This window comes from Lagopus muta, chromosome 5, assembly GCF_023343835.1.
Source record: "Lagopus muta isolate bLagMut1 chromosome 5, bLagMut1 primary, whole genome shotgun sequence".
Classification (NCBI taxonomy): domain Eukaryota; kingdom Metazoa; phylum Chordata; class Aves; order Galliformes; family Phasianidae; genus Lagopus; species Lagopus muta.
In genome coordinates this window covers 17,944,885-17,965,348 of record NC_064437.1, presented here as the reverse complement: position 1 = coordinate 17,965,348, position 20,464 = coordinate 17,944,885, and the positions used below count along the sequence as shown (strand labels likewise).

General features: G+C 40.7%; 3 protein-coding genes across 11 annotated transcripts in view; 2 read left to right on the top strand and 1 right to left on the bottom strand.

The window, feature by feature from the left end:
- LRRC39 (leucine rich repeat containing 39) overlaps positions 1-2,243 on the top strand; it is a 12,560-nt gene extending 10,317 nt beyond the window's left edge. For 3 of the 4 annotated variants that reach the window (XM_048943916.1, XM_048943919.1, XM_048943920.1), the window contains 2 exons: positions 475-614; positions 1,290-1,402. In XM_048943916.1, coding sequence (XP_048799873.1) covers positions 475-614; positions 1,290-1,354 — 205 coding nt within the window. In that variant the 3' untranslated portion in view covers positions 1,355-1,402. Of the gene's footprint in view, positions 1-474; positions 615-1,289; positions 1,403-2,200 lie in introns of those variants that run through there. The other variant, XM_048943917.1, reaches the window with a different exon arrangement.
- TRMT13 (tRNA methyltransferase 13 homolog) lies at positions 1,607-7,730 on the bottom strand. Of its 2 annotated transcripts, none has more exons than XM_048943900.1 (11): positions 7,524-7,730; positions 7,224-7,270; positions 7,065-7,131; positions 6,242-6,304; positions 6,058-6,127; positions 5,480-5,586; positions 4,810-4,977; positions 4,438-4,510; positions 3,470-3,577; positions 2,107-2,524; positions 1,607-1,790 (listed from the first exon to the last, which is right to left on the bottom strand). In XM_048943900.1, the coding sequence occupies exons 1-11, from the start codon at positions 7,674-7,676 to the stop codon at positions 1,613-1,615; spliced, it is 1,452 nt and encodes a 483-aa protein (XP_048799857.1). In that variant the 5' UTR covers positions 7,677-7,730; the 3' UTR covers positions 1,607-1,612. The 2 variants fall into 2 exon arrangements, with proteins under 2 accessions (XP_048799857.1, XP_048799858.1); XM_048943901.1 differs by having other exon boundaries at positions 3,470-3,544.
- On the top strand, positions 7,723-20,464 carry SASS6 (SAS-6 centriolar assembly protein). Of its 5 annotated transcripts, none has more exons than XM_048943876.1 (17): positions 7,741-7,833; positions 8,865-8,925; positions 10,609-10,688; positions 11,685-11,789; positions 12,601-12,772; positions 13,669-13,746; positions 14,466-14,585; positions 14,677-14,868; positions 15,076-15,270; positions 15,631-15,720; positions 15,796-15,975; positions 16,587-16,668; positions 16,841-16,950; positions 17,758-17,880; positions 18,151-18,242; positions 18,684-18,775; positions 18,876-20,464. In XM_048943876.1, exons 1-17 carry the CDS (start codon positions 7,766-7,768, stop codon positions 18,956-18,958), a joined length of 1,923 nt encoding a protein of 640 aa, XP_048799833.1. In that variant the 5' UTR covers positions 7,741-7,765; the 3' UTR covers positions 18,959-20,464. The 5 variants fall into 5 exon arrangements, with proteins under 5 accessions (XP_048799836.1, XP_048799833.1, XP_048799835.1 ...); XM_048943878.1 differs by having other exon boundaries at positions 7,781-7,833; positions 10,609-10,692; XM_048943877.1 differs by lacking the exon at positions 7,741-7,833 and adding an exon at positions 8,238-8,573.

Here is a 20,464-nt window from a genome sequence, read left to right as displayed (position 1 = left end):
CTTCTTCCTACAGCTGTAAGAATATCATGGGCACACTGTAGTATTACCCTAAGGCAAGCATCATAAACGGTCAAGCCATGGTATACATGGAACAAACCATGGGAGTGGACTAAGAATAGACAGACATTGGGTGGACTTACCTTGCAGTGAGAACACAACATTTGCACACTTGTTCTAATCTGCTTATCTAATCTGGATTATGCTGACAACAAAGTGAAACCCATAAAATAAAATAATGAGAACTGCAACGTTTTCTCCCACAACTATCAGCTAGTTATTAGAATTCTTCTTCATTTAGTTATTTGATTCTGCTAGTGCGTTGGTGGTTTCAACTTAAGGCTCATAGCATCTGGAAAAATATCCATAAATTGTTTCTTTTGTTCCAAATATTGGCAGATAAATCTTAATTCAGTTTCAAAAGTTCTCTCTGGTCAAGATGTAATGCAAGCATAACCTTCTCCACTGACCTGACAGATTTGTCAACTTCAGAGACAACCCACTGGAGTTAGAGATAACACTCCCTCCATGTGAGAATACAGAAGAAGAGGAGCAACAGGAAATGTTCGGCATTGAATTCATGCACATGTATATCCAGGAGTCACTGAAGAAAACAGGTATGGTTTTTTGTTAATTCCAGTCCCCCTGGAGTGATGTAACAAAGGGAGGCTAAGCTGGGTAAAAAAAAACTAGAGTACATACACAAATGACACATGAAAAGCCTGGAGTAGTATTTTCCAAAGTCTGCAAGCTGAATTTAAGGAGGAAGGGAAGAATTCTGTCTCTCCCTGACAAAAACCCAGTCTCCTAAGCAAAGCAGCCCGTACACTTTCATCTCACTTCTAAATTGCTATGTCAAAAAACCCTGCTGCTAGTAATGTCAAAGGAAACAGATTAAATTTCTCTGCCTGCTTAATGGCTTCAGTAAAGGATCAAAATATGCACTTCTAAACAGATGTGCAGGTGGCAGCTTTAAAGAATTCCATCCACTGAAGATATAAAAACATTTTCTTTGATCTTCCATTCTGCATGTCTTGAAGGCTTAAAAATGCTCTTCAGAACCCTAAGCTAACTTTTTTCTTATCCACGTTTTATGAATGAATATTTAAATTAACAAGAATACATCAAGTGGTTTAAAAATAAGTTTTATTCTTTAATGAATGCTCCTAGAGCTGATGAAATAAGTACCTAAGAATACTTAAATAACTTAGGAGGAAATACAAAAGTATCCTAACCATCTAATTGGAAACAAATTATGTTAATTTCTCTTATTTTAACCCACTGTCTTTCAGGAAATGTGGAAAGCTGCACTTCTGATGCTTCTCCTATCATAACTGCTAATGATGAAGGAACCTAACTGTAAGTAGAAACTATCAAAAGATGCTTCTTCCTAACAATACGGCTTGCAATTAGTTTCAGGTATTCTTAGGGATTTCATTTTTCTCGTAATGAGAACTGCTTTGCATATTTTTAATTTCCAGTCAAACTGGGAAATATAAAACCTTTTCTTGGGGTAAGAAAGAGTAAAACTGGTTTTCTGTAAGCACCAAATCTGCTTTTTATACAATCCAGATAGATTTTGTAGTTTTTCTGCCAGTTCCAAATCTGCATCTTGTCACGTCGTTGTCTCTGGGACAGCTGTCAACAGGACATTCTCCAAGGACACAGAGGAATCTGTATAGTACTGTAGTGCAGCCTTGTATCCTCGATGTTGCAAATATCTGATCCGTCCGTGATCAATCACAAGTTTACAGAGGGAACCTATCTCCTTCCGCTCTTCAACAGTAAGGAGCCTAGTTTCACAGTGAGGGAAAAAAAAAACACAACAGAATGTGTTAGGAGAATAATTTTGTTAATTAACATTAGCAGTTGAACTTAGAAAGACTACTAAAATCAGTATATTTTCACTTCAAATCAGGCAAGCGTATGTAAATATTTACATTCATGAAAATTCTATTTATAAAGTAGAATGTTTCTATAGAATAAGTAATTATATTGCTTCTGTAAAATGAGTTATTTCAGAGACCCAAACCAATGTCATGTTCCAATATCCATAATTCTGATTTTTCTAAGAGTTTTTATGCTAGAAAAAAAAAAGAAATCACATACCCTTGTAGAGCATCAGAACCAGTCCCTGTTTTACTGTATATTTGGTCATGCTCTTCTGTGTTGGTAGTGTGATCTTCACTTTCTTCATTTGTAGAGGCTTTGGTTATGGTTCCTCTCATGCCACAAGTGGCCCAGCTACTCATCCTTTGAAAATAATGAAATTCTACTGGTCCAAGTCCTACTGATCTAAAGAACTCTCTGCCTACATAATGTGTCCAGTCACATTTGTGATGGCAACACAGCGCAATAACAATTCCAGCTACAGGCTTAAAGTCTTCTTTGTTCCCTTCATTGTCATCATCATTTGAACTGTTAGAAGCTCCTTCTGCCTTATTCTTTGTACGTTTTGGTGCAGGCTCTTCATCTTCTTCATTACAGCAAGTTGCATAACTTTCTACCAAACATCTCAAAGCAAGATCTGGGAAAACAAAAAGAAAAAAAAAGAGAAAGATACAGAAAATAAGAGCAATGAATGTACACCTTGCCTTCACTTACATAGGCTATATGGCTGCTGGGAACATGCTTCCCTCAAAGAACGAAAGTGCATCACAAGCCAAAAAGCAACAACTTTGAGGATAGCTAAAAATAAGCAGCATACTGTGAAAGGATGAAAACTTCATATGCTAAATGAATATTATGAGTCCTGCACAGCTATTAAGTTCTTATTCTCTTCAGTCTTTCTTCTACCCCAATCAAGCTGAAATATTTTGATTACCAGACTGGCATACTTATCCTTCTTTAGAAAGCATGCAAATATTGCTCTAAAAGTTTCACATCCAGGACACACTCTCTTTAATAAATATGCTTCTTAATGTCCAAATGTTTATGCTTCTTAATAATACATATACTTCTTAAATGTTTAACTGTGTCATCTTTGCAACAATACCTACATAAGCTTTATACATGAGAGGTCTTCCTCAACTTAGTTAAGCATGTAACATTAGGAAAAGTGTAATGGTTTAAAATTATCAGGACAGAAATAAAAGTTCTTATTGTTTGCTTGGGATATGCATTCAGACAGAGCCAATATACATTTAGGAAGAAAAATACGTTAGGGTAGAGATGATGGTGCAAAAAAGAACATACTCTCAACCACTGACAAATACATGACCCATGCCCCACACTATCCTTTGGTCTACTCTGTAACAAACTAGAAAGGTTTTGCTTCTGTCTAAAGTAAAACTTGTCTACTGTTATCCATTTTTCTGTTCTATTATAGTTAACAGATATTTAGAATAGAATTTCTGTATTCACCAACAAGTAGTTACAGGGAGAGAAAAGTGTAACTATTTGGAAGATCATTCCCTTTGGGATGTAGGGCTTAATATCCTGTTGTCCTGTGGTTAACACACATCATGCATACCTGTGGCAGCACCACACAAATGTTTCCCAATTCCTACCACTGGTAGTTTTTTCTTCTCTAAAATAGGCACCTTATCTGAAAAATAAACAAAACGAAATACACAATGACCTGTATTATGTTAGTTGGGCAAATACTTGTTCTGGATAATTTTATTTCAGCACATTTAACAAATAAATGTTTACCAGTACTAAAAATGCAGTGGTTTGTACACAGAGTTATAAGCTACTGAAAAGATACTATTTTTAAATGAAAAGCAGCAGATTCTGTGTCTGAGAAGCATATGGTTAGGTTATTCTTTAACATCTCAGCCCTGGCAAAAAGCAAAGAATATATTTTAATGCTGTTAGGAAGCAACACTATTTTCTTCCCAAGCAGCAATAAGCAAGCAGCAGTAAAATGAATACCAGAGAACTCTGGAATTATCTGTGGCTGAGAGATTAGCTCCAGAGAAAAGGTTATTTAAATACTTTGCCTTTTATTAAAATGCAGGATTGGAAATGCAGGATTTTGCATTTAAGCTAAGATAAATTTATCCATTTAACTTCTCCAGTCTTCCCATACTAACTATGAAGTGTGAGCATGACATCAGTGCAGCTCCTGAAGACAGCTGTTCCTACATACTCCATAGTAGTGATTTGAGTATCATGCAGTGATACACACAACTACACATCTTATTTCTTTCTGCACACGTAAGACTAAGGTGTATAAACATGCAACTTCTAAAAAACAACAGTGTATTTCTTATTTTGGTGTTTTCCACCTAGAATTCTAAAAAGCAGAAAATTTCAGATTCTCGCTTAATAATTAAAATTGTTACTTTTAATATATATGCACTGTTGATGTGTCCAAGCAACCACTGAGAACCTGATACACATAAGCATGCTACATACTAACTGACTCGATATCCAGTATTCACTTCTAAAATAAAGCCTCTATTTCAGAGGTATAAAGGTCAAGAAATAACTTACTTAAACATAAATGCTGAATATCAACTTGAAGCCTTTCAAATATAGAATCTCTCTTTTTATGTTTTCCATCCACCTGTGTAAATAAAACAGGATAATTAAATAGGGCTGTCTGCTAATAATGACAGCTTTGCTGCAGCTCTTAGTGACCAGCTTTAGTAACTTTTGAAGTTAATTTCCAACATTAAGACAGCAAGAATTTTTTCTAATAAGTGTACTATTGGCAAAGTATGGAACGCACACAATCACACTTGTAGAACTTGTAATGTTTTAAAGACTTCATGTGATTTTGGAAGATGCAAAGCAAATGTTAACAGCTTTGATGACAACTGTTTAAAAATTATACTCTGCTAATGTGACAATATCCTCTTTTACCTTGAATCTGGTAGTTGCCCTTTCTACAAGCAAAAACTGAATATTTTCAGTATCTTGTAAGGCAATATCAACCCAGTGAGACAGCTTTCCTCGCCCAGCTCCAAACTCAACGAAACATCTTCCTGGACCAAGCAAATGTAATTTTTCCATGTTACCTAAAATAGAAGCCTACAAATATCAAAAGATTATTTATGAGCCATGCAAATATATGATGATGCCTGATTAAAAAAAAATCATTATTCCACCAAACTGCAGAAAACTTTTTCAAGTCCTCCTTCCTGGACAGATTAGGAAAGAGATCCTGTGTGCACACAGGAAAAGAATTATAATTTCTGGCTAATGAGCATTACCCTGCCACAGAACTCCACTCAGTAACTCCAATTTATCTTAAGTCAGTATAAAAATGTATAAATGAAAGCTCAGAAGAACCGCACGTTCTACTTCAGTAGCCTAGTTAGCCATTACTAACACCTACCAAAACAGCTGTTCTTTTATATATATGTGCTAATATTTGAAAAGGTTTATATATATATATATATATATATGCTAGTATTTGAAAAGCAGAGAATTATAAAGCATCAGATTTACTCTATAAAGTATCTAACACTGTGCACATGCAGCCATTAGAACGGTTACACCTTTCTAGAGACATCCATAGCAGTAGCCATACCTGTTGTTTCAAGTGTTTGAAAGCAGAGTCCCCGTTCTTTGGGTCATTTAAGGCTTCCTCTAAAGCCTGGTGAGAGAGTACTTGTTCTTTAAGGTCAAGTTCCAGACCTGCACACCAAGGCAGAATTTTTCAGTATAGGTTTGAAGTGTTTCTGGTTTTGCAACACATATATTTCAAAACTCATGTTCAAGGTATGTTGCCACTCATATTCAGATACAAGCTCAAATTATGGCATATTATATAAAAATAGCCTTTTGGGAGCCTATCACTGTAACTTTGTAACAGAAATATATATTTTTTTATCTGTAGTGGTTTTTGAGCAGAAAACAACAACAACAACAAAAAGCACAGAAGGAAGTGAAAGCAGCTATATGGACAAAAGATCAAAGTTCTATCTTTGCTTCAACCTAGTTTATTCCGCTGAGTAAAATGTAGATATTAGAGGATTGCCTACATCTTAATTACTTCAGATTTGTCCAGTATCAAGTTCATCTCATCTTTTCATAAATATTTAACAGCAAAAATAACAAGGAGACATTTATTCAAAATGTATTATTTTTAGTGTTAGGTGAGCTCACCATTACTTGCTTTTTTCAACTTGATAATTAAGTTCTCAAGCTCTTCTTTGGATAGGGAAGAGAGAGTTACCTTTAAGGAAAAAACACAAAGGCAGGAATTTTTTTTTTGCCAGTTTTTTAATCATACCATAAATGGCAGTATGTTATGTAGGGCAAAAGCTTTAGAACAAATGAATGTACTCACTTGATTTGCCGGTATTTCTGCTACTTCTTTTACACCTGCATTAATATCTTGAACAAAGTAGACCTTTAAAAAGCAAAGAAAACCATTCTGATTCTATTTATTACTCTGAAGCAAAAACTTAATTTCTTCAGTGCTTTCATCATACCATACACAGCAACAGAAATCCACTGCAAAAGAAGAGATTCCAAAGGAAAAAAAACCCTATTTTCCTGAAGTCGAATCCTGAGTCCCCAGCAGAAGTTACTGTTCTAGCACATTTTTACAAGATTAAACATGTTAATAAGAACTAAGCTGTTAATGCTTTCTAGGCTGGTCACAGTGACCACAGCTTTACAACTGCAGCAGTTATTACGTTGTTTTGGAACAGCTGCTGAAACATGCATCCTATCCTATTCATTCTTTTAGCACTGCCTGCATCTGTCAGCCAAGCTTTCCATGACACTGCTAACCTGCACAAAGCTGGCAGGGCTGGGTTAGGAGAGCGCCAGAGGCAAGGAAACATCTATAGCTCCCTTTTAGTTTTGTTTTTCCAAGGCAAAATGAGAGCTGTGCCACTGCGAGAGACCACTCAGAGAACATTTTTTTGTGAAAAAATCCATTCCACGTTTTCATTTATAACTAAGAGAATCTAAAGTTATGCCAAACTACAGTAGAAGGGGATACAGCCGACAGGGAGCAGAAGCGAATTCCATTTCAGATCAACAAGTGCTCTCCTGCCATGCTGTGCTGCCTGCAACCGCTGGGCCTTCCCTTCCCTATGGCACTGCAGGGGCTGCTGCACAAGGCTGTCATGGGCAGGGCTGCACAGCTGACAGACACTCACCGGCTTTGGCTTCTCTCTGGAATTACATTTTTTTAAATGTTTTTGTAGTTGGTCTTCATACACGGTACTGAAATCCAAAGAGAAAGGAAAAGCAAGTCACACCAGTTGTAGTGAGATCTCTGATGTTTAAATATATATATATATTCTGCATATACTTACTGTTTCGGATCAAGAGGGCACGGAATTCTTTTCCTGTCATTTTCTTTCTGGTTAAGAAAGTTTTAAACAACAGGTCAGCGTGCATTCAGTGCTCCTGTCGTACAGAAGCTGCTGAGGAACATCTGAGAATCGCAAACCATCTATTCAGGGGGGTCTGGAGAAACAGGGCGGGAACCGAACGCTCCAGCAGATCCCAGACCCGTAACTGACGGCGACGCCGCCGCAGGGCCGAGCCGGCGGTCCGTCCGTGCGGGACCCGGGTGCCCGGGCTGCCCCTCCCCTCGCCCCGGCACGCGGTACCTCCTGCTGCCCGTGCTCCCCACAAAAGCGTCTCCCGGGCGCCGGGACCATCTTGCAGAAGCGCCTCTTCCTCTGCACGAAGAAGGCGCACCGCCCCGGCAGCGGGCCAGCGCCGGAGCCCGAGCCGCCGCCGGCCGCCTCCCGCTCCGCCATTTCCTTCCCGCCGCACCCCGCGCGCGTTGCCGGGCGCCATCTCGAGGCCCCTCCTCTGCGGGAGCCGAGCGCCAAACTCAAAGCGCAAGATGGCGGCGGAGCTCCTGTTCAACCGCGAGGTGTGCGTGCAGGCGCGGGGCCAGGGCTGCGAGGAAAGGTGAGCGGCGGGCCAGGGGTAGCCGGGCGTCGTCTGTTCGCTGCGGGGAGGTTCTTGTGTCCCTTCTGGAGGAGTTCTCTTTTGGCTTCTCGCTCTCTGTCGTGTCCTAGTGATCGTGGGCTGCGGTCCTGCCGCGAGGCCGCCGATGGGGCCGATGAAGGGAAGGACTCGTCGGGAGCCGGCCTGGAAGCGTTCCGCGGCGTTGGAGCGGCTCTTACGGGCCTCTTAGAGAGACCGGAGCGGCAGCGGGTTGGGGGCGGAGGAGTAACGGCCTGAGAGGCGGCGGGGCCGCGTGGGTTGCGGCCCGAGCCCGGAGCCGTGGGCCTGCCGCCGGGCGGCGTTCAGCGCGTCACCAAGGCGCCGCCGTTACCCCACGGCCGCCCGCCTTCTGCCGGCGCCGCTCCCGCCGCCTCCGGGAGGGTTTCGGCGCCCGCTGCTGCCCGCAGCGCTCGGACAAGGCCGGGCACGACACCCCGTGGTCGGATCGCTTCTGCGCACCGCCGGCGGTTGTTCGGGGCTCCTCAGGGAGCGGCGGTCCGCGCGCGGCCGGATGCGCGGGTTACTTTGCGTGAAATGCGTTGAGACGTAGAGAATTTCCCTGCCCTGAGTCTTAGCCGCGACACGCTGTGCGTGCGGGATCGGAGCGGCTCCGGCCTGAAGCGCTGAGCTGCCGGAGCTGCGTGACGGCGAGGAATCGGGGCTTCAACGGCCGTGCTGCGCTTCTGCGAGCGGCGGTAAATGTAGGCAGGATTTTGCAGAATTGCCGGTTTTGGAAAAAAGGTTCAAAGCTTCTGCACTGCTGCTTGAAGTTTATGGGTAACGAGCAACAAAGCTGCAAACAAAACCGAAAAGCCCTGAGCTGACTGAGGAGCTGTGCTGGTGACTCCCGGGCAGCTCAGAGGCAGTCCTCAGTTCTTGACGTTTCAGCCAAAATGTCTGAATGCCTCCCGATTCCTGCAGCCTAGCTGTGTACTCGTCTTTTGAAGACCGTTTCCTTGGTTTATTAACGAGTTGCACCTTTCTGTACGCAGGAGATTAAATGTTCGAGTGAATATTGAGCTGCTGTCAATTTCTAGCCCTGTTCATAAAAAGGTTTGTGGATTAGTTGTATTTGTGTTTTGCATTGTTTTATCTGTATTGCTTTATATGGTGGGACAAATAGGCAAAGGGAAAGCAGAATAAGATGTTGGTCTGTTTGTCATTTGAGTTCTGTTTTTCAGAAACTTTAAGATTAGAAGCACGTGGGGACCTTGGGAGGAGCTTAAGGGCACGTCTGGCCCTGGCTCTTATTTTGGGGTGTAGGGCACCAGCAATCCTTGCAGAGACCTCTCCTTGACTAATGAGAATGACAACTGCTGTGTGGGTGCAGCATCTTGTTTTGTATCACTATGTGTGCTGCTGTCCTTGAATGCTTGGAATTAATCCAGTGGGGCAGGAAAGAAATAATAAGAAATAATAATTAACACAGTCTTAGGAAGTCAGCAATAAAATAACTCTTGAGGATTATAAAATCTGTTTTATGTCTGATTTGTCACTTCAGCTGTATTTCTACCTATCAGGATGTTTACGAGCGGTCATTAGTTGATGGTAGAGTTAATGAAGAAAGGTTGGTGTGTGAGTGCAGCAATTTATTGTTATTTGTTAAAGCTTTTGCTAATTGCAGCAGTGGTAATGCTGTGAAGAAACTGTTCAGCTAAGAGCTCTGTGCCGTGTCTCAGCTTGTACGAGCGGGAGCCTTGACAGCCTCGTGCACACAGCAACGCTAAGCAGATAATGCCCTGTGCTCGGATCAGTTCATGGCACGTGAAGCCGAGCAGGGTTCTTATCCTTCCCAGCAGCCTGTCCAAGTGGTTGTGTGCTATCAGCAGTTCTAGCTGCTAGCTCACCTGTAATTGCTGAGTTTGTTTTTAAAGCTCCAAGAGCTCTGTTATTGTTAGCAGTACCTGAATTACTGAAATGTATTTCTGTTCTGTGTGTGAGTGATGGTCTCACTGCAGCCCCGTTGGAGGAGCTGATCAGTTTTCTGTTTGTTTGACTTTCTCTCTGTTGGGGCGTATTAAATTCTTCACGTAGGTTTGAGCAGCTGGCAGGTACTGGTTGTACCTGGTGTTTTTTATGGCCCCGGCTTTGTAATGAAAGACTAATGTTGACAGAGAAGGCAGCTCTTCCAAAATGCTGTGTAGATTTCCAGTGAACGGATGAGTTCATTTTTAAAAGCTAAGCAGCATAATGCTGCAATGTTCCCCATGAGTGCGCCAGATTCTAGTGGTACCAATTTTGTTTGCTTTGCTAAGCTCTGTATTCAAACAGAGGGGCTGCTCAGAAGGTGTTGTCTCTAATTGCTAGGAGCAGTGTGAGCTAACAAGCTGGCAGTTATGGGAGTGATTGTGTTTGTGATCAACTGCTCACTCACAAATGGGATCTGCACACTCGTTAATGACGGGAGGAAAAACTGCAAATAATTTGCAAATAATTTTCTTTGTGTAAAATAAGAAGACACGTAGGATTTTGAAATATTGCTGCTGAAAGTTGAATGATTTTTGCGTTATTTTTGTGAGAAGCAGTTTTCCTGAGTTGTTGCTTTTTCCCCACAGTATTATTTAAAATGGAGATCATGTTAAATGTTGATGCTTTCTCCTAAATTAGTTGTCACACTTCTTGTCTTACTTTTAGTTAAAAAGTTTAGGCTGTTTGCAATACTGCTTATAATAATTTAATATTTGAACAGACGGAGTGATGTGTGGAGTTTGACATCGTATTTCACTCTCTTTTCAGGATTTGGCTGTGAGACTGACTGATGATGCTGATCCTTTTTTCCTTTATAACCTTGTCATATCTGAGGAAGATTTTCAAAGGCAGGTGAAGTTGTAATGTTTGTGAGTGCTTAAAAATGGTCATAAAGAATGAAATAAAGCTTTCAGCATGTAAAGATTTGTCTTAAAATTTGATTTCTAGCATTTTTCACTTGTGGATTGCTGCCTGTATTTTGGCAGTGCTGCTCTCTCCTGCTTGTAGAACAGCACAGTGCAGGGCAGTGAGCAGCTCAGCGTGGTGCGGATGTGTCAGAACCGGACACGCAGCTCCCTGCGCGGCTGCGGAGCCGTGGCCCGTCTCGCTCCCTGCCTCTTCTGTCTACCCAGCTGCTGCTTAGAGATTGTTACGTTTGTGTGCTCTCTTAAGAACACATTCCAAGGGGAAAGTATGCTTGCATAAACACAGATGTACAGACTTGAGGCCTTCTGGATTATTATTTTTTTTTTTTTTTGCATTCTAGTTGGGCACCACATGCAAACAGTTGAGGTCCTTTTTCCTTTATAAAAATAGCACACCATATATGCATGTGATCAGTGTGAGGCTCCAAGTAAAAGTTGTTTTTATAGACAGATGAGCAGAATTCATCGTATCATTATTCAGTCGTTTCACAAGGTACGGCTTCTGCACGCACTCTGCAAGTCTTTGAGTTCATTGCATCTGTGGTGAAGGTGTGCAATTAAGCGGGCAAGTGGGCAGGTGGTGTCTGTAGCAGCTGAGCATCCCTACATCTGGGAAGCATTGTCCTTTGGTGCCCCGTGTGCCCCTGTGCTTAAGGAGGACGTGCAGCTGAAGGAACACTTGTTATAACTTTCCTCTGCAGCGCATTTGCAAGAATTCTTGAAGCTAAAAGTATCTTGGATAATAATTAGCAGAGGATGGGATTGCACTTCTTCAGTGATCAGGATTGAAAATAACACGTCAGACATTTATGACATGATCAGAATTGGTTCAATCTACTTGTGTAAACAAGATATTTTATTTTTAGGAAAGAAATTACATTTGGACACATTGCTAATATTTTTTCCCCGTTTATGTAGTTTAAAATCCCAGCAAGGTCTCTTGGTGGATTTCTCTGCTTTCCCACAGAAGTTTATAGATCTGCTTCAACAATGCATTCAAGAACAGAACAAAGATATCCCCAGGTGGGTAATAAGATTACCGTATTACTCTGTGCATGTGTTTTGAGTTTATCATATTTGTCAGTGGAACAGGGATATAATCTAACCTTTCCCTGAAGCATCAGTTGGTTGGGTGTTGCTGACAGAGCCTAAATGTTAAGAAGTCTCAGCAGTGTTGTTGCTGCCTGATGATCGCCTCCTTAGCAGCCTTGGAGCTAGCAGACGTGCAGGGACGCAGCACTGGTGTGCTGGGAAGTGTTGGACAGTAATGGACAGGAGTACAAACAGATCGTCCTCTTTCGCAGGAGAGCAGAGTAACAAGGCATTCTGACAAGAACTTTCTCTTGCTTTCATTTCAGTGTTCAGATATAAAAAGGGAGGGGGCAGACCTGAGGTGCACTCCTGTGTGTCGTGGGCTTTGTGTATGTGGTTTGGCGTGTGGGTGCTGAGGAAGTGCAGTGCAGCACAAGTGGCTCCAGTAGTTAGGGCAGCTCCTGCAGTGCTGTGCAGTGTGAACTTAACTGGCTGATAGGATACCTGAAAGTGAGGGAAAGCCTTTGGGAAAGGCCTGATCTGGTTTTGGAGAGAATCTAAGAGGGGCTTCTGAAAGTTTTCAGAAGCTCAATACTCTTTTTTTTTCCATCTCTTGATAAAATATACAAGCATTCCAGTTGGTAATTATTTATAGGAATTAAATGTCTTTGTCCTTTTCAAAACAAACACAACAGCCTTTTATTGTATGTATAACAATGTATTTTATTTGAAAACAGCTTGTAGTATCTACAGCTTCAGTAACAAAAATGTTACATGTTGGGTTATTTTTGTTTTCCCCCAGGTTTTTGCTGCAGTTAGTTTCTTCAGCATCTGTTCTAGATCACACACCTGTCTCTTTAAATGTAGTGGAGACCAACCCTTTCAAACATCTTACCCATCTCTCGCTAAAATTCCTACCAGGAAATGATGCAGAAATAAAGAAATTTTTAGCCAGCTGCTTGAAGTGCCTGAAGGTAAAGTGAAGATTGCCGTGGCTGCAACAAGGCCTTGATGCTCTGTGTACTTAGGAATGGTTTTTCATATTTTTTTCAGTCTTATTACTTCAAAAGTATGCACAGAACTGTGTAGTTTGATTTGTTTTTTCTTTAACTCAGTTCATGTATGTCACTGCATGCACTTATTTGGCTGCCTGTTATCAAATTAAATTGTTCATTTCACTCTAGCAATGAAAATCTTACATATGCACTCAACCAAGTGCTGTAAGTTAAACTGGCAGAAAATCAGGTGTTTTACAGACACGTGTGCTGCTCAGCTGTTGAATGCTTCATCATCTTGTGCTGATTGCCAGATCAACAGCAGAAGTGCCACCCTGTGAGCTTTCTGCCTCTTCTGCAGCTGAGTGTAGGAAATCACGGGTGTGTGCGCGGCATTCTGAGGCTCCATGGACTTCAGAGGGCTGCTGGCTCTGAGCAGCAACTCAGTGTTGGTGCAGCTGACAGCATGCTACGTCTGAACACAAAATCAGTGATCTCCTATTGTAACTGTTGTCTTTCATAGCCCGGTTCACTGCGCTGTGATGTTGATAGCCACCTAACAAGCCATCTTAACCAATTACATTCTCAGTATTTCACTTATCTATTACTAATAGAACTGCTTTGTAAACAAGTCTTTATAAGATTCTGTTCCCTTATAGAGGCTTGATTGAAAGCATAATGCAGGATGTTTTCCTTGCCTTTTTCTCTTGAATGTACATCTTATGGCTAATTCAGTACAAAGTTTGTTTCATAAGATGCTTTTTCCACACATACTGTGTCTAAGCAGCTACATACCACTGTGTGATGATAAAGTGGAAGCTGAATACTGATATTTTGGGAGCTAAGATTTAGTCTTGATATCGATTTTTACACAGGAGGACAAAATGACATTGGAAGAAAAGCTTAGGAAAACTGAAGAAGATTCTACCAGACAACTGAGCTACACTCAACAGGTAATGTACATTTTAACTGTCTGTGTATTCCGTGAATGGGTGGAAATCCTTAGATTTGCAAAAATTGTGAAACATAACTAAATCAGAAGGCTTGCAGATCATGCTGCTCTGCTTTTTGATTTGTTTTTTCATAGTCAGCTCAGTGGTGGTTTCGCATTTATGCTTTGAAAGGATGATGATAGCTGTGGGTCAGACTGCACAAGTACGAAGGTGGCTTTTTGACCAACATGACACAGGAAAAAAATTCCATTAAAACTCCTATCGTGGAGATTTTTTGTGTAATGGAATACTTACTTACCTCATCTTTGCAGTTTCTGTGCAACTGGGGCTACTAGATGGCTGAATTGGAAGGGAGAATTACAAACTGAAGAGGAAAAGAGAATTCTGATGACCTTGGGGTTTTTTCTCCCTCCCTATGAGAGCAGTTTGTTTAAAACTTCTACAAGATACAGCGCTAGGAACAGCAGCAGATTGTTTTATCACTCCTAAGTTGGAAGAAAATAGAACTGGAAATGAAGGTTACTGTACTCGACAAAGTCAAAAAGCTGCAGTTGAGCTTTTCAGTACCTTGTTTTTCTGTCGATACGACGATACCTTGGCTCTTTCTGCTGAAATACAGACTAAGCAGTAACAGTAAAGAATTGTTTGGTATTTAATGAAAGGCTGTGTTCTTAAAATCTATGACACTTTTTCTAAAATTCTGAACGGTTGTTGAACAGAGCTTGTCAGAGAAGAGCCGAGAACTGGACAAACTGAAAAATGAATGGACATCTTACACTGCTGCTCTGACAAGCAAACACACACAAGAGCTGACAGCTGAGAAGGAAAGAGCTCTCCAGGTATGACAGTGGAAAAGAATTCACAGTATGCTGATGTGAGCAGTTTCTTTGCTTAATCTTCAGTTTCACTGAATGACCGTTCTCATTCTAGGCACAAACTCAGTACCAACAACAGCACGAACAACAGAAAAAGGAATTGGAAAGTTTGCACCAGAGGAGTATTCAACAATTGCAGAACAGACTCTCAGAACTTGAAGTCATCAATAAAGATCTAACAGAAAGGAGATACAAAGGAGACTCTGCGGTCAGAGAACTGAAAGCAAAGCTCTCTGGAGTTGAAGATGTATGGCTTATTAATTTCCCTCACCAAGATGATGATTTTGAGAGCAGTGAGGCTGCCTGCCTCTGCTTGGAATAGAAAATATAGCATATTAAATGTGACTTTTTTCTACTTTATGCTAACTATAATTTATAGATATCTTTTTAGATTTGCTTTCAGCTTATTTTTTTTTTCCAAAGAATGTTAACCAATTCCTTCCCAACATTCCAGGAATGTCAAAGAGCCAAGCAGGAGGTGGTGTCACTGCGTCGAGAGAACAGCACTCTGGATGCTGAATGTCACGAAAAGGAGAAACTCATTAACCAGCTGCAGACACGGGTTGCTGTTCTGGAGCAAGAGATCAAAGACAAAGATCAACTGGTTATCAGAACAAAAGAAGTGCTGGATGCAACACAAGAACAAAAGGTTCCAGTTTCAGAATCATTATTTCTAAAGCTCTGTAGAACCTTGTTAACTGAAGTCTCTCAAGGTTTCTGGATAACCAGACTACTGGTGCAGCAAGGAAGCTTACAAATGTAGTTAAAGATGCTGAATTATGGCATCCAAAGTCTACTGGATTCAGTTTGATGAAGGCGGCTCCTGTTGCAGTATTCTGTGGTACTGCTTGTAAAAGTTATTATTGAGAGACCTCTATGTAATTTAACTAAAAATCATGGACTGATTGTAAAGGAGTTGCTGAGGTTCTATTTACAGTTCTAAGTGGTGTATGTTCCATAATCCATATGGAATTTATATTGTTACAGAACATTTATAATTCTTTTGTAGGCGATACTGGAGGAGAATACAGACAAAAAACGAAGTCATATTGAAAAGCTTGAGACAACAATTAAGTCACTGTCAGCTGAACTTCTTAAGGTTTGTTGGAACTGCCATTCATTTGCTTTGTCTTGCGCTTTCAGGAATTACTTTGAAAATACTCTCTTTTTGTAGGCTAATGAAATTATCAAGAAGTTGCAAGGAGATTTGAAAACCCTAATGAGTAAATTAAAATTGAAAAATACAGTAACAATTCAACAAGAGAAACTATTAGCAGAAAAAGAAGAGAGACTTCAGAAAGAACAGAGAGAACTGCAGGAGGCTGGACAATCTCTTCGAATGAAAGAGGAGGAGGTACTGCGATGGGTTAACCTGCATCCTGCACGTGTTACTGTATGTAGGGCAGTTGGTCGGTGTGTTTAAATCCCTTAAAATATTTGTTAACAGCAATGAGGTCTTAATTTTTTTTTTACATAAGAATTTACTCTTATGCACTTAATGTTTAAGTGCAGAATCAACATTTCATTTTTTTCATGTTAAACTGACTTGCGAGAGAGATTCATCCACATGCAAGAAAATTAAAATCCTATTGTTGGGGGTACAAAGCAACGTATCAGATGGACTGATAGGCTTCAGAAGGTATATTCATGGGAAAAGTTTGTGATGGAGGCCAGAACAGTAACAGAGTGAATTTCTCCCCTGCTCAGGGCCCATTCCTTATTTAAACATGGCAAAATGAAGGTCAGAAAGGTCTCTGGTTGCGGTCTTGTCCTAAGTCCAGCTAGAAACAGTTTATTTCAGAAGAGCTATCACACTGATTCTGCATAAAATTGAGTTCTGACTTCTTTAAGTAACTCTAGAACTTCTCTGATCCTTCATTTCTTATTTGTACGATAATTTTTCTTGAGTTTTTAATGAGCACTACACTTATTGATGGTTTTATAATTAGCATGGTGATATTGCAGGTTTGCAAGTTACAAGAACAGCTGGAAACTACAATACAGAAACTGGAAGAAAGTAAGCAGTTATTGAAAACCAATGAAAACGGTAGGTTGATAGTATTTTATCTGTGAAATGATATGATGATTAAGCTGCTACTGACAAGTAATGGAAGGCGACTTTACTGAGATGTCTGCTTGCTTTGTTGTGAAGAGTCGCGCTTCCCTCACACTGTTGCTTTTCTGTGAGGAAGGGCTTGACCTTTTTTCCATCTCTTCAGTAATCACGTGGCTAAACAAACAGCTGAATGAAGTTCAGATGGTGAAGAAGATGGAGACTCCCAGCAGCACGCACGGTGGCGTTAGGACTGCCCTGTCACCTCACGGCATGGTAAGATACGAGTGCAGATAACACTCCCCATTTCTTCAAATGCATGGCCTAGAAAAAGCCTTTTTTCTTTTAATCCGGTATTGGCAGTTTGTTTTGCTGTTATGACATCAATGGTCCCTTGAGTGCTTGCGGAGGTGCTGGCCCTAGGCGTTATTTTTGAAGCTCTTACTTCTTAAAATTCATCTAGCAATGCTACAGCTAGCTTTGAGAATGTAAAGGTTGGGATGAAAACAAAACAAACCCTCAGTGTTTGTGTTGTGCATGCTTTGAAATCCATACAAAAATCATTAGTGAATTTTAGGTTTGAATTATTTTGGATTTTGGATTGGATTATTAGGGAGATTTACAAATGTGAAAATACAAAATTGAAAAAAAACCACCTCAGACTATTTTTGTTAAGAACAAAGATAGCTTAATGCGTCCTGTACTGTTTTGTCCCTGTGTGTACAATGTCTGTCTGTTAGCAACTAATGAGTTTCTTAGTAATGGAAGGGTATATTCAAGCAAAGTCTGACTTACAGATACATGCCTTCTAATTGGTTAATATGTTAAATATGACTTCTTTTAGCATAAGCTAAAATAGCAGCATAAGTTAAAATAGTAAATATATTACAAGTTTTAAAAAGCTACCGTTTTCCTTAAGAACAGACTCTTGGAAAAGGTTTGTTTTCCCTCTCATTAGAAAGACTAACCTGGTTTAAGTGTTAACTTTGCAGATGTGGCTACTGTTCAGCAAATGCATTCCAGTCATTGTTCTCCTTTACAGATGTATTCTACTTCTCTTACTAATGCATTCTTTCTCCACAGCTTGACCGACCTTCCTTTCCCAGCTCAGGAATCACTCATCCCATTTCTCCCTTCTACGCCTTCCAGAAGCTGGCAGAACCAGCGCGTAACAAAAACAGCAGCCCCCACTGCCCAGTCCCAAAGGTAGGCATTTGGGCTTCTCTGACTGAGAATGTAACAGCTTAAAAGCATCAAAGCTGCTGCTTCTGAATCTTTCTCAGAATGCATTAATACTGTATATCCCAGCCCTGCTTAATAGGGGACAATTACTAGTCAGCATGCTTTTCTGTCCTTCAGTGCTGTTCAAGGTAAGGAGAACTGAATCCTCACAAAGCCTTCTCTGAATACCAGCTGCTGCTGCACCATTGTGTCTGGAGTAGCTCTATGTAACCTGCAATTCCTTTGTTTCTGCAGATCCAATTTAACTCACAGGTCTCAAAAATAGATCAGCATTCAGATGTTCAGGCAGTGACTGCAGCAACTGGCCATCCAGCAAATAAGGAAAAGTAAGTATCATCCGTTACATTTCTAGCTGCTTTTTCCCTCTTTTTTAGTGCCCTTTGTCCTGTGTGGGTATCTGGAATTGTAAAAACACTTCCAGATGTAAAAACACAAGCTCTCTCTTTGAGCTGCTTTTTGTCACTCCCATGTTTATGAATTCGAGTTGTAGTCAACTTCCTGCTCACTAAGCTTGGTTCGTACAACAAATGAAGACTTGCTTTACAGGAGAAGGTCCTGCATCAGTCTGTCCCTTCTGGTGACAAGCCTGTGGCTACCAGCTGATAGTCAGACCACTGGCTGCAGATGGTTCTCATTTGCTCAGTCACAGATAACAGCTGAATGATAAAGTTCATAAAAACTCTAGTTCTACTTCAGTTTTTTGTTGAATGAGCCTCTATCCACCATTGCTGCTCATTTGCTGTTAACTACATTTTGTTTTATTTCAGTGGCAATAACTTGGGGCTGGAATCCAAGTATTTCAAGAAAAAAGAAGACAGCATTCCTTTACGAGGGCTTAGTCAAAACACACTTAACTCAGGTATGTTTGGAAATAGTTAAACAAGACCTTATTTGAGATACTTAGAACCGTAACTATTGTTACCCTTTATGAACACTGTCCTGTTTCTGCTCTTCTACAGAGTACTTGAAACCCTACTTACCCAAAGTCCAGCCATCGCCACCAGCCGCAGTGACAACAGCCTCAGCTTATTTTCCAGGATAGTAGCCAGGGGTATTAAGAATTGTCTTTTAACTGTTTGGGGGATATGAAGATGTCCTACACTGACATTAGTAAAGGTATCAGGGTGAACTGACAGTTTTATCTGAATCCATTTTCTTTGAGAAAGACACCTTATTTGGATGCCTTTTCAGCTGATTCAGAAAAGACAGAGCTTTAAGCAGCCTCAACCTTAATGGTAACACCACTGCACTTCAGTCACTGAATTAAGTGCTGGATTTTTTCCTGGTCTGTAGTCTTCCAGAAAACCCAAGTAAGTGGCACTGGCTTTTTTTGCTATAGTATTTAACAAGTGTGACTCTAACCAAGTGTGTTCTCTGGTATTCCCTGATAGGAAACACGATTCCTTATAAGCTTTCCTCTAGGTCTTTCACAGAAATGATGTTGCAGATAGTTTTCCAGCACTTTCTGGGCTGTGTTTATTTTAATAACAGCCAAGCTTGTGAGTTAGCACAACCCCTTCTTCTCTAGCAGTTTTAATTTTGAAACCTTGCTAATTTGAATTGCATATAAATTTATAAATACTGCAATGGAAGATCCTAAATGATTTATACCTTCAGTGAAAACAAAGGTTTAAGGATCTCAGCCTGGGTTGCCCTAACTTCTTACCCATCTGCCACTATTACATTTCTAACAACCAAGCATTAAATACTGTAAGCCAATGTATCTGAACAGATGAACTAAAGCTGTCTTGTATTTACTGATCCTACTTTACAAACGTAATACTGCACAGAAATCTACTTAAAATATCCTGACATTCAAATTGCAATGGACTAAACCTATTCAGCACATTCTACTATCCAGGTACAAATGCTAGAATCGTGTAACTATATTTCATTCTTAAATATGGCAGGCAAGTACTTGGAACACCCAAAATACACTTTTATTGCAGAGCCTGTCTACATACTTCTGTTTTTAAAGATAACTTCATACCTTCGATATTTAACTGCAGCTGAGGACTGTATATTTAAGTGGTTTGTTTTGCAGTGCAAAATGTGTACATTTGTTTACAATCAGCACCGTGTTTACTTGCATCCATTTGTTTTGAAATGTACAAGCTTCTCTAGAAATATTAAACGCTTATCAAAAACTCTCAAAACATTACTTTTCAGAGTATTGAGTTACCATTTCCAGTACTGGGACGTGCCAAGGTGAGGTGACGCTTTACTCACCTTTCTGTGGCCTTTGCTCCCCACGCACTGCTGCAGTACCGGCCCAGCGCTGTGCTGCACGTAGGGTCCCTGTTTGGCAGCCACCCATTTCTGAGGTGTTGTGTGCTCACACTGCTTGTTCTAGGTCAGCGTTAGTGGGTATAACAAGACTTCAAAGGATGTGAAAAGATGAACAAATTTCAGAACAGGAAAGGCAGAACTGCAGTGCACTGAATGTGAACTGCCTCCATAAGCACCTCTATTGACGTAGATCATATCCATGAGAGTGCTGAGGAACTGAGGGCTGCAGCCAGTTGGTGCTGCTAACCAGAACAAAAAA